This window comes from Dysidea avara, chromosome 3 (assembly GCF_963678975.1).
Source record: "Dysidea avara chromosome 3, odDysAvar1.4, whole genome shotgun sequence".
NCBI classification, from domain to species: Eukaryota; Metazoa; Porifera; class Demospongiae; order Dictyoceratida; family Dysideidae; genus Dysidea; species Dysidea avara.
In genome coordinates, this window is record NC_089274.1 from 36,544,262 (window position 1) to 36,558,430 (window position 14,169).

General features: G+C 37.7%; 1 protein-coding gene across 1 annotated transcript in view; it reads right to left on the bottom strand.

Annotated features, from left to right (window-relative positions):
• The window catches only part of LOC136248481 (sushi, von Willebrand factor type A, EGF and pentraxin domain-containing protein 1-like), a 129,571-nt gene that overhangs the window by 23,623 nt on the left and 91,779 nt on the right, over positions 1–14,169 (bottom strand). The window contains exons 26-31 of the mRNA XM_066040259.1: positions 13,896–14,096; positions 6,347–6,535; positions 4,007–4,501; positions 3,125–3,325; positions 1,806–1,997; positions 826–1,023 (exon numbers count right to left, since the gene is read on the bottom strand). Coding sequence (XP_065896331.1) covers positions 826–1,023; positions 1,806–1,997; positions 3,125–3,325; positions 4,007–4,501; positions 6,347–6,535; positions 13,896–14,096 — 1,476 coding nt within the window. The remainder of the gene's footprint in view (positions 1–825; positions 1,024–1,805; positions 1,998–3,124; positions 3,326–4,006; positions 4,502–6,346; positions 6,536–13,895; positions 14,097–14,169) is intronic.

The window sequence follows — 14,169 nt, forward strand, 5'->3', positions numbered from 1 at the left end:
CCAGGTTCTTCGCAATTGCTATCTCTCTACAACAATTTAAGAACAGATGAAAGGTTGCAGCAGTCAGACCATATGCAGGTATAATAGTTACATATGTGGTAGCTCTGACTGCTCTATTAGATCAAAGTAACAAGATTTCTTTCAGCTTAACAGTCTATTCTTAAAATCATGCTAACATCATCTTAAAGTCTTGCAGTTTACCTATATAGACTTGACCATACCCACTAGTGTAAATACATCACCTTTGGTAGTGGAGTTATGACCTCAAACAATGACTTCAAATTACTGTGATGTATATAGAACTGATTTTAATTATGTCTCATTAAATGGTAAACAGATGAATTAAGGGACATTGAGTGCTCACATCATCACCAATAGGGACCTCCTAGAACCCCCACATAGGAACCTTGCACAACTCTTGCAGGTCACTATTCCAGCACCACTTTGTGATTGCATAGGTAGGTGTCACGGGTTAGTTTGACTTTGAAATTGATGGGTAGACTGAAAAGACAAACTTAGGGGAAAATAGACATGAACTTGAATAAAAATCTACCTTACTGCTAGTTGTACTCTGGAAGCCTAATACAACAGTTACAGTCTATCATGAGCATTATATGCACGTCTACTGCAAGGCCATTGTATTACATACTGCAAATGTTAGACTGAAAGAAATTTTCACTCAATGCAGAAAAACAGTAGCTGGGAATTATACAGTAACTAGCTTTGAGATTGTTCTACTGCAGTACCATTCTACCAACAAACAAATACACATGTATGTACATACATACAAACATACTTGGATACAAACATACATTTGCTACTTACCTCTTTTACAAATGGCCTCACTACCACTCCAGCTCCCATTACTCTGACAGGTCCTAGTGCTAGTACCATTTAGTTCATGACCAATTTTACATGTGAAACTACAAGTGTCTCCATAGGAAGGAGTTCCAACATCTTTCAGTGAACAAGTCATCATGCCATTAATAGGATTAGTGAGTGGAGGACACTCAACAAGTTCATCTGTACACATATGTATAGAGCAATACACATTTTTATAGACACACATAAACATCTTATTCATACTACATGAGTGCATACAATATCACTGTGAGGACAGGAACAGTGTCCTACAAGAGGTTTTCAAGCCTTGCGAATGACTACATAGATACTAGGGCTGAAATAAATACTAATATTTGATGAGTACTCATTAAAGATTTTGGTACTTGGATAGTAAAACTGGTACTTGAGTACTCGTTAAGATCACATGACCCAGCTCACATGGTGCTTTTGTCATCAGGGAGTGACACAATGAAGGCTGTAGAGTTTGATCGACATAATTTTTTGTAAGGGACACTAACATCAGTACTTTAATACAGTGTGTGTATCATTGTTGTTACACTTGAAAAGCTGTAAACTGTTTAAGGTTGGTACAAAACATGTCAAAAGGGTATGACTACATGCAACTAGTAATCATGAGTTCTTGATTGTTAACTCTAGAGAGTACTCGAATACCGATCATTTCAACCATAATAGATACGTAATGTCCTTCCTTGGATATCATTATATTATTAACAACCCAATGTGTTATTCCATGAGAACTCACCTAGTTAACACCTAGCTATATCATTTGCTAATATCAGCTGGACAATAGTAATGTTACAGTGTTACTCAAAGAATTATATTTGCTCAAGCAAAATTATTGGCATTCTACTAACCACTTTTAATATAATGCTCTATCCTCCACAACACATGTACATACACAAGCATTCTTATATTCATGCAATCATATATTTGCTAGTTACCTTTTACACACAGGGTATCAATACCACTCCAGCTTCCATCACTCTGACAGGTCCTAGTATCACTACCAAACAGCTTATAACCAGTGTTACATGTGAAACTACAAGTGTCTTTATAGGAATGAACTCCATCATCTCCCAGTGAACATGTCATCACTCCGCTTTTAAGATCAGTCAGTGATGGGCAAGTATGTCCTGCCATATGAAAACAAAAAGCCAGTAACTGTTAACTGTCATTTTTATAGTCACATTGACTCAGTTAACTTAAGACTTGCACTCGTATACTATCCATCGGTATATATTATCTATGCAAAAAAAAATCAGCTTAGCTGCAAAAATAATAGTGCAATTTTGCAAATAAAAATAACTGGTGACTGAAAGAGCTGATATCTGGAGTGATCAAGTAAATGAACGTTAATACAACAATCCCACTGTATGGGAGTTATAAAGTGCCACGATGGGTAATAACAGACATTCAGGCTCTGATACTTAGTAATAAGTAAGTTATATAACCCAGTGATAACAAACTTATCCATATTACCCAACAGTCTAATATCCTTAAACATTTGTACACTGGGATATGTAATAGTTGCATTGTGTAATGAAAGTCAAAACACGAGCTCATAACGATGTTTCAAGTAAACCAAAGTAGTTAGTTTACCAGCCATAAATAAACTAAAGTTGTTTCCACTATTTCCAAGTCCACAACTTCCAGCTTTACATTATTCACATAACTAAATCCCACAACTGATCCCATAAAGTGTCATTGTATTATAGCAGAAGAGATGAAGAAATTTCATTAGAAATACATGATTTTTGGGAATGCCTGGAATGCATTAATGAGAAAAGGAGGTAGTATATCAAAAATATACTCCCTTCTAGAATGATTGTTTGTTTTTTTTTGATATACTACCTCCATTTCTCCTTGAAGCATTCCTGAGCACTGGTAGCAGTAGCAGTGCTATTGATATTATTCACCTTCTCTTTCCTTTGAAGTAAGGTGTTAAAGTGGTACGCGTAATATATTTGATTGATATTATTGTTATTACACTCGATCTTGGTTCTGCCTTGGTCTCATGTTATAGTGACATTATTCTTGCAACAGCAAACTATGTTTAACATTGGCCTTTATCCATGCTTGCATTTACATTCAGTGTTCCTACATCCCTATTTAATTCCTTTTAACTGGTTAGTAACTTGGGTGTCTTCCAATAGTAGGTGTAGAGAGAAATACTGTAGCAGTTAAATTGTTTGTAAACCAAAAGCAAAAGAATGTAGTAAGACTGCATGTAGAGCATAATCCACACATACACATTACTCACTTCTTTTACAAATGGTCTTGCTACCACTCCAGCTCCCATCACTCTGACAAGTTCTAGTGTCATTACCAGTTAGCTCATAACTAGTGTTACATGTGAAACTACAAGTGTCTCCCTCATAACCCACTCCAGTGGTAAATGTGGCACCATTAGAACACAACATTTCAAGATCATCAGATGGAGCCAATGTAACACACTGGGTGTCTATGTTACCAAAACAAATTATATCACCAATAAAAACAAAACACACAAAACTTACATATGTAGTGTGGCTCAGAAGCCAATGCAAAAGACAAGCATGTTATTAAATAATTAGCCCAAAAGCCCACATTGATTGATTTCTCACTGGCTTACATACCACTTTTTCCTACCACAACATAATTGCCAACACACATAGCCTTTGATACACTACCCATGTGGCAAATTTACATCTTTGAGCTAGAGGAAATAGAATTGGGACACAGAAAGACAGAGGTAAGAACATGATGTATGCATGCATTGTATATACTGCAGTATGTACATCAAGGGGCATCTAGATGTGAAAAATCTAACCCAGATGTATACAGCATTATCTTTTGCTGAGCTGTATTTGAGAGTAATTAGTCAATTAGTCAGAAAATCCTTTATAAAAATATTCATAGGAACTCATCAGTAAGTTTCAGGTCGCTATGAAGGTATATGAAACTTTCCAGATGGCAAGTCATGACTACTGCCACTTTTATAACACAAAATGAAGTATAATCATTAGAACAAAGCTGGGATAAATATAGAGTATCAGGGAAAAGTTTGGGTATGCTACAATAGAGCATTTGATAATACCAAGTCATTGTCCCATATTACGATATTCTTGCTAAACCTTAATGAACAAAAGTTATGTACACTTACCAACTGTAAAATTGATTAATGGCTGACTTAGACCAGAGTGATCAATGGCATTGTTAAGATCAACTGATGTAGTAGTAGAACCATCATCAGTAAATTCATACAGTACATATTTAGCTGTCTCTATGGTCCTCACTCTATAACGGGCATTAGGTGGATGATAATATCCTATAACATCTCCTGACTGAACAAGTATTCTGTTGTTACCAGTAAGAGGAATGTTTGCTTCTACATAAGTTAACTCAGTGATGTGACTTTCATTAACTTGAACTTGAGCAGTTTTACTATAAATTGTTGAATCCTGTGATGATGGCCTCCATACTTGTATGTAAGGATAATTTTTCCTATGTCTATCAGGTAGTAATCTGACTCTGATTCTAGTTATTCTGACATTACAATGAAAACTGAGATGTGGAACAATTCCTGATCTGTTATGAGTCATGTCATCACTACCACTTTGCTGAACATCGACATTTTCTATACAAGCTTGCCCATGTACTGAATACAAAATATACAACATATTAAAACTACAAACAGAAAATGGTCACCAAGCAAAAAACTGTCACAATAGTTAGCAATTAACATGCGTATAAGTAATCTAGTTTATTTCAAAATAGTGTGCACACTGTTAAAATCAATGACAATGCACTACATTTTCTATGCGCTGTATCCCTATCCTTGCTTGTGCTGGTCTAGATTCTTTTGCAAAAAGTGATGAAATCAGAAAGCTTCTCATGATTGTGAACAGGCCTGGTGAGATGGGATTGAGATATTGTTGCTTGGTATATATAGTGTTGGGTTGAGTTGTTATTTAAGCCAACGCTATATACTACTCACATGGTAAATAAGCCATTGTTATAATTCCTACACTGTTTTGCTGCTAGTACTAAATTATTAAGCTGTATCCTGAACAGCACATATGGCTGATACAATAGTGTCATATATAATTATTTAAATGCACACTATTCACCATGTTTTTTTTTTTTTTTTTTTTTTAAGTATGTAGCTATAGACAATGGCACTGACGAATGCTTTGGTATTTGCAGGCTTTTATCCTTTGTACAGGTGTCATCCACAAACTTTACAACATATTTTGTGGATTTAAACATAAGTGTAGGTTACTGCATAAATCCGAGTCACTGCACTATTTTAGAGACCCAAGGAATGAAATGTAGAGCACATAGTCATGTTGCAATACGTAACTACGATCATTCATTTATCTTGTTTCACTACTTTTAATTGTTGGAACCCTACTTAACTTTCAAATTAATACTTCTAATTGTAAACAAGTATATATCTTAAGGTGGCACTGAATTGATTAAGGCTGCCATTCAAAGTTAATTGGACAGCATGTTTGTGGTCATGTGCAAACAAATGTGGAAACTCACAGACCATAGCAAAGCATTTCAGTGAGCTAACACAAGCTTTGTCAGATCACCCAGCCATTGTTATTGATACCCCTTAAGTTATTCACTAAAATTATCAACATTAAAGTTATCATTACCTTGTCACAATTCTGGCTAATTCACTGATAAATGGGCAATTGGAAACACCCTCTTTACAAAGACCACTTCTTCACATCTTAATAATAGATATTTCATGACTTTATCAAAACAGCCAGTTCAGTTTTTAAAAAAAAAACATTAGGCCCTTAAAGTCATCTCCTTACATGAGACCTCAGTTTTCTTTATTAAAGTGTACTACACCACTGTAGCTACACTTCAGGACTATTTTTGTATGACACGGTAGAACCTAAGCAATAATGGTATGGATAGTCAGATGGTCTTTAGTGAAGTGTGAATCAAAATATGGTAGATGGCATAGACCCCTTTCTATGAGCCATGAAACCATGTTTGGTGGTGGAACTTATCAAATATTACCATGTAAAGAAGTGGTCTTTACAAAAGGTGACCATGATTAGATCATTAAGTATGCCTTAACTATCTTTAGAATTCAATTACAAAGTGGTCTTTATACAGAGGTGGTCTTTGTTAAAGGTGGTATTTGTTAAAAGGTGACTGGCTTCACTCTAGGATACATGTATATAACGATTTGACCATTTCAGTTTCCATTTCCAGTTTTCAATTGCATCTGACGAATGGCACCAGCTGCCATCGCCTGATTACCGTTATGCATATAGAGTGCTCCAGGACTAGCTGTGTGATATCCTTTCTCGCTAAATAAATTCAAAATTATGCATCACACACCATTAAAACATTGGTATAGGCATTGGTTAACCATTACGTGACTGGACTTATTTGATTCAGTATCACCTTAAAGTTTGTGCTGCAGTTCTCCATTCTGATTGGCATTTAACACATACATACAAAACACATGTCATACCTCTTTGACAAATGGTCTGACTACCACTCCAGCTCCCACCAGTCTGACAGGTCCTAGTGTCACTACCAGTTAGCACATAACCAGTGTTACATGTGAAACTACAAGTATCTTCATAGGAAGGAACTCCATCATCTCCCAGTGAACAAATGATTACTCCATTATCAGGATCAGTAAGTGGAGGACAAGTACCTGCAGTGTATACAACATAATAGCTAATTTTGCAGTGCAGGCCTGACTTATTATGCATTTAAATTGCTCATGTGAGTATCATTATCACGTCCCAATTATATTGTGCTATTGCATTTCCCTAGACTTGAATTATATCTAGACCACATTATGATTGTGTTCCATTAGGACATTTCACTACAATCCCTCTGCTAGAATAATTTCTTCAATTATAGTTCTCTCAATAAGCAGCTACATACCAGTGTCGAAACCGGGTTGGGTCATCTGGGTCAACCGGGTCACATTTTCTCCGGTCATCTGGGTCCAACCCAGTTTACAACTTATCCAGTTCTGACCCGGATTAGACCACGTGAGAAACAAAACTGTTCATTTGACGACGTGGAAACTAGTCACATAGATCTTTTGTGAGCCAAGCCCACTTATTGTATTACAAACATACACTCAGCCATGCCCATTTATTAGTAAGTGCAGTCTGTAGCACGAAAACTGTGTCCACTGACTGTCTGCAAGTTTACGTAGAACCACGCCCACTAATCAATTATTGTAAGAGTTGTATATAGTCAAGTCTTGCAGCAGGATAAGTACTTTTGTGAGCCACACTCACTTCAATATATCGGGAAGTTGTAATACTAGGTATGCATGAAGCCACACCCAATTGCTGTCTATAAACTCACAGTAGCTACGTAGAACCATAACCCACTGGTTGATTTTAAATTATAAGCTTACCACCTTAGTTATCACATAACTACTCGTTTATGCACAAATCAAATGCTCAAAATGTAGTCTCGCTCGCTTGAGACTACCTGAAACATAGTTCTTATCACACGCCTCGGCTTTAATTAATCCGGGTCAATCCAGGTCACATCCGGGTCAGTGGGTCATCCGGGTCAGCAGTAGTGACCCGGTTTCAACGCTGAATATGTATATGTTGCATGTGACTGCTTTAATATGAATTAAATACTTTGATCTATCAACACAACTGTATCACTCAAGACATACGGTAGTGTGTCGTGCGGCCCAAGAAGCCGGCGCGCCACACCGTGAGTATATTGACAGGAAGAAAGAAAACGTCTTTTTCACACCTTTGTATCTCGGTGATCCCTTATCCGATTGGAACTAAATTTGCTACAGAGTTGCCCGCCAGCCAGGGAAGTCTACATTCCAAATTTGAAGGAAATCGCTCCAGCCATTTCCGAGATACAAGCTGCAAAAGTTTCGATTTTTTTTCTTCATTTTTTTCTTCTTATTATTCTTCTTCTTCGTGTTTTCGCACACTTGCAAAAATTGCTATAAAACGCAAACGCATACTCCGATCGCCTTGAAATTTGGCACACAGAAAGGGAGTCCAAAGGCGAATCCTGCATCAAATTTGGTGCAAATCCGATGAATGGTTTAGGAGTTAAGACCGATTATTCGCGTAAAACAAGATTGATTTGTTGTCACGCCTACAGGGTAAACCGCTTCAAGGAATAAGGTTGAAAATTGATTTGTAGATGGAGTAACCATCGTAGGAGTGCCTTTTGGTGATTTGAAAGGAATCGAGATAAAGACCACGGAGATATGACACAAACCCCAACCTGTGTCACAATTACGCGATCAATTTTTATGAATAAAAAAGTATTAGTTATTACGCCTACTAGGCAAACCGCTTAGAGTAATGAGCTGAAAATCGGTGTATAGCTGGAATACTCTTCATAGAAAGTCCTTGCAGTAGTATAGAAGAATTGGATTACAAACCACTGAGTTATGATTCGAAAGCCAACTCCGTGTAGCAAATGCGAGATCAAGATACTCTAATAGAACAGTCACCCTAATAGAGCATTCAGCTAATTTATTTACTCCATTATAGAATTCTATTACATTACAAGTTATTCTGTAGGGAGTTCAGCTGCAAATAGTTAATCTTAGAGACAGTTCAGCAAGAAGCAAGTCACCCTGTGGAGAGTTAAGCTACAAATATATCACTGTAGAGATTCAGAACATTACAAGTCACACTGAAGAGAGTTCAGCTATAAACAAGTTATGCACCCTGTAGAGAGTTCACCTACAATTAAGTCACTGTCTAGAGAATTCAGCTACACACAAGTCACTGTGGAGAGAGTTCAGCTACAAACAAATTACCCTGTAGAGAGATCAGCTACAAACAAAACATTTTGCAGAGAGTTCAGCTACAAACAAATCAACCTTTAAAGCGATCAGCAACAAACAAATCAACTTGTAGACAGATCAGCTAGAAATAAATCAACCTGCAGAGAGATCAGCTACACACAAATCAGCTTGTAGAGAGATCAGTTACACACAAATCAACCTGTAGAGAGATAAGCTAGAAACAAATCACCCTGTAGAGAGTTCAGCTACAAAAAATCACCCTGTAGAGACATCAGCTAGAAACTAGACACAATGTAAGGAGTTCAGCTACAAGTAAATCACCTTGTAGAGAGTTCAGCTAAAACAAATCAACCTGCAGAGAGATCAGCTACAAACAAATCACCTTATAGAGAGTTCAGCTACAAACAAATTACCTTGTAGAGACATCAGCTACAAACAAATCACCCAGTAGAGAGATCAGATAGAAACAAATCAACCTGAAGAGAGGTCAGCTACAAACAAATCACCCTGTAGGGAGATCAGCTACATACAAATTACCCTGAAGAGAGGTCAGCTACAAACAAATCAACCTGTAGAGAGATCAGTTACAAACAATCACCCTGTAGAGAGATCAGGTACAAACAAATCACCCTGAAGAGAGGTCAGCTACAAACAAATCAACCTGTAGAGAGATCAGTTACAAACAAACCAACCTGTAGAGAGATAAGCTAGAAACAAATCATCCTGTAGAGAGTTCAGCTACAAAAAAAATTACCCTGTAGAGACATCAGCTAGAAACTAGACACAATGTAAGGAGGGCAAACAAATCACCCTGTAGAGAACTCAGCTACGAACAAATCGCCCTATAGAAAGATCAGCTAGATGAAGTTACCTTGTAGGGAGTTCAGCTACGAACAGATCACCCTGTAGAGAGTTCAGCTACAAACAAATCACCCTGTAGAGAGTTCACTTACAAAGAAACCACCATGTAGAGAGTTCAGCTGCAAAACAAATCACCTTATACAGAGTTCAGCTACAAACAAATCACCCTGTAGAGAGTTCAGCTACAAACAAATCAACCTGCAGAGAGATCAGCTACAAACAAATCACCTTGTAGAGAGATCGGCTACAAACAAATCACCCTGTAGAGAAATCAGCTAGTAGCTAGAAACTAGACACAATGTAAGGGGTTAAGCTACAAGCAAATCACCCTTTAGTGATTTCAGCTACAAACAAATCAACCTGCAGTGAGATCACCTACAAAAAAGCACCTTGTACAGACTTCAGTTACAAACAAACTACCCAGTAGAGAAATCAGCTAGAAGAATTCACCTTGAAGAGTGTTCAGCAAAAAAGAAACCACCATGTAGAGAGTTCAGCTGCAAACAAATCACATTGTAGAAAATTCAGTTACAAACGAATTGCTCAGTAGAAAGATCAGCTAGAAGAAGTTACCTTGTAGAGAGTTCAGCTACAAAGAAATCATTCTGTAAAGAGCTCAGCTGCAAGTAAATCACCTGTACAGAATTCAGCTACAAACAAATCACCCTGTTGAGAGATCAGCTAGAAGAAGGGTTACCTTGTAGATGGCTCTGCTGTAAACAATTCACCCTGTAGAGAGATCAGCTAGAAGAAGTCACCTTGTAGAGTGTTAAGTTACAAAGAAACCACCATGCAGAGAGTTCTGTAATAAATATATGTACATATAATTTTTACATTTACTGATAAATTCAGGAATATTTAATGTATTTAACATCTGCTTCATCTTTTCTTCTTCCCGTGGTAAAAAAAAAGATAGGTTAAAACAGCCCCAAAGCCGGCCTATGGCCGGCTTTGGGGTATACAAATACAAAAAGAAGTGAAAACTAATCCAAAACAACCAAGCTGTAAAAAAAGTGTGCGGCCCTCAAAAAGGCTATGGTGAAAAAAGATGTGAAACCCAAAGTGGCGGCCAAGAAATGGCTGTGATGGTAGGTTAATGGTAAAAATTTTAATAACGACAATTCAGGTGAATTTTTGTGCCAAGACCAAGCGGCACCAAATTCATCTGAATTGTAGTTATTAAAATTTTTACCATTAACCTACCATCACAGCCATTTCTTGGCCGCCACCTTGGATTTCAAATCTTTTTTCACGATAGCCTTTGTGAGGGCCGCACACTTTTTTTTAACAGTTTGGCTGTTTTGGATTAGATTATATACTGCAGCTGGAAATGATTTTTTTGAGTATCAAAACACACGGTAGTGTGTCATGCGGCCCAAGAAGCCGGGGTGCCACCCGTGAGTATAAAACAGGAAGAAAAAAAAATGCAATTTTCACACCTATGTAGCTCTGTGATCCCTTATCCGATTGGAACCAAATTTGCTAGAGAGGTGCCGGCCAGCAAGGGGAGTCTACACACCAAATATGAAGAAAATCGCTCCAGCCATTTCCGAGATATGAGGTGACTTCTTCAGAGTGATAGAAGGTGACTTCTTCTATCACTCTGTAGAGAGTTCAGCTAGAAGAAGTCACCTTGTAGAGAGTTCAGCTGCAAATAAATCACCCTGTAGAGAATTCAGCTACAAACAAATCACCCTGTAGAAAGATCAGCTAGAAGAAGTTACCTTGTAGAGAGTTCAGCTACAAAGAAACCACCATGCAGAGAGTTCAGCTGCAAACAAATCAACTGTAGAGAGTTCAGCTAGAAACAAGTCACCTTGTAAAGAGATCAGCTAAAAACAAGTCACCCTGTATAGAGTTCAGCTAGAAGAAGTCACATTGTAGAGAGTTCAGCTACAATGAAACTCCCATGTAGAGAGTTCAGCTGCAAACAAATCACCCTGTAGAGAACTCAGCTACTAACAAATACGCCCTGTAAAAAGATCAGCTAGAAGAAGTTACCTTGTAGAGAGTTCAGCTACAACGAAACCACCATGTAGAGAGTTCAGCTACAAATAAATCACCTGTAGAGAGTTCAGCTAGAAACAAGTCACCCTGTAGAGAGATCAGCTAGAAACAAGTCACCTTGTAGAAGTTCAGCTAGAAGTCACATTGTAGAGAGTTCAACTACAAAGAAACTACCATGTAGAGAGTTCAGCTGCAAACAAATCACCCTGTAGAAAGTTCAGCTATGAACAGATCACCCTGTAGAGAGATCAGCTAGAAACAAGTCACCCTGTAGAGAGTTCAGCTAGAAGAAATTACCTTGTAGAGAGTTCAGCTACAAAGAAACCACCATGTAGAGAGTTCAGCTACAAACAAATCACCCAGTTGAAAGTTCAGCTATGAACAGATCACCCTGTTGAGAGTACAGTTAGAAACAAGTCATCCTGTAGAGAGATCCCCTAGAAGTATCACCTTGTAGAGAGTTCAGTTACAAACAAATCACCCTGTAGAGAGATCAGCTAAAAGAAGTCACCTTGTAGAGAGTTCAGCTATAAAGAAACCACCATGTAGAGAATTCAGCTGCAAACAAACACCCTGTAGAGAACTCAGCTACAAACAAATTGCCCTGTTGAAAGATCAGCTAGAAGAAGTTACCTTGTAGGGATTTCAGCTACAAACAAATCACCCTGTAGAGAGTTCAGCTACAAAGAAATCATCATGTAGAGAGTTCAGCTGCAAACAAATCATCCTGTGAGAGTTCAGCTATGAAAAGATCATGCTGTAGAGAGTTCAGCTAGAAGAAGTCACCTTTTAGAGAGTTCAGCTACAAAGCAACCACCATGTAGAGAGTTCAGCTGCAAACACATCACCCTGTAGAGAATTCAGCTACAAACAAATTGCCCTGTAGAGAGACCAGCTAGAAACAAGTCACCCTGTAGACAGATCAGCTAGAAGAAGTTACCTTGTAGAGAGTTCAGCTGCAAACAAATCACCCTGTAGAGAATTCAACTACAAACAGATAACCCTGCAGAGAGTTCAGCAAGAGTCAAGTCACCCTGTAGAGAGAATCCTGTAAAGAGTTCATCTACGTACAAGCAGATCACCCTGTAGAGAGTTCAGCTACATTTCAAGTCACCCAGTTGAGAGGTCAGCTGCAAATTATCCTGTGGGGATTAATTGACATGTAATAAATATATGCTCTCTTTTTATATTATGAACTCTTGATATATGTATTATATATATAATTTGTACATTTACTGATAAAATCAGAATGAGTTAAAGTATTTATAAAATCTGCTTCATCTTTTTCTTTTTCCTGTGGTAAAGAAAAATATATAAGTTAAAAAGCCCCAAAGTTGGCCATAGGCCGGCTTTGGGGTATACAATACAAAAAGAAGTGAAATCTAATCAAAAACAGCCAAGCTGTAAAAAAAGGAGTGCGGCCCTTGAAAAGGCTATGGTGAAAAAAGATGTGAAATCCAAGGTGGCGGCCAAGAAATGGCTGTGATGGTAGGTTAATGGTAAAAATTTCAATAACGACAATTCAGGTGAATTTTGTGCCAATTGACCAAGCGGCACCAAATTCACCTGAAGTGTTGTTATTAAATTTTTTTACCATTAACCTACCATCACAGCCATTTCTTGGCCGCCACCTTGGATTTCACATCTTTTTCACCATAGCCTTTTCAAGGGCCGCACTCCTTTTTTTACAGCTTGGATGTTTTTGATTAGATACAACTGTCTCAGCAAAAACTCGACTTGTTCGCACACCTTCCAATTTTTTAAATCTTCTCAGCATTATCTGCAGTACCCAAGGAATGGATCACCAAAGTTTCAGCTTTCTGTGGTGAGTAATTTTGGAATTATAGTACTAGACAGTAGGAAGAGCAAAATAATCAATTAGTACAGCGACTATACCGAAAATAAACTACAGGCGCTTACATTCACAGCCATAACTAGCATTTACATTAGTTTACAATGTTGCAATTTGGCTAAAAATGTTCACTGTGGATTAGCAAATTAGCCAAAGTAGAGTGTTAGCCCTGTAGTCACCTACACATATAGGTATGAAGGTGGTTTAGTTGAAGAAACGATGACGATCTTGCTTACGTTTACTGCATTGTAAACAAAAGCACATGACATGCACACTGTTAGGGCTACAGAAACAAAACAAAGATTTTCAAACTTTCATGAACAGGAGAATAGGATGGCATATAGTTTTAATCCATTTGTGTCTTCCTTTTTTGAGTAATGGTCCGATAAAAACTCGTATATTTTTCTTTGTAACATACGTGATTATACAAATTTAGCTTAAATTTCGATTTTCTCACTATACATGCTTGTGCGAACAAGTCCAGTTTTAGCTAAGACTGTCACATATACAGATGTGCATGCTCCCATTACTCACCTATTGTGCAAATGGGCTCAGTACCACTCCATCCCGCATAACTCTGACAGGTCCTAGTGTCACTACCAGTTAGCTCATAACCGGTATTGCATGTAAAATTACAAATGTCTCCCTCATAACCCACTCCAGTGGTATGCGTGGAACCATTAAAACACAACATTTCAGCACCATTAGGTGGAGCCAATGTAACACACTGGGTGTCTAAAATGAAGTAGAAATAATAACAATACAGTATCACACATGATAAAGTGTTGTGTTGCTTAAAGTTAATGAA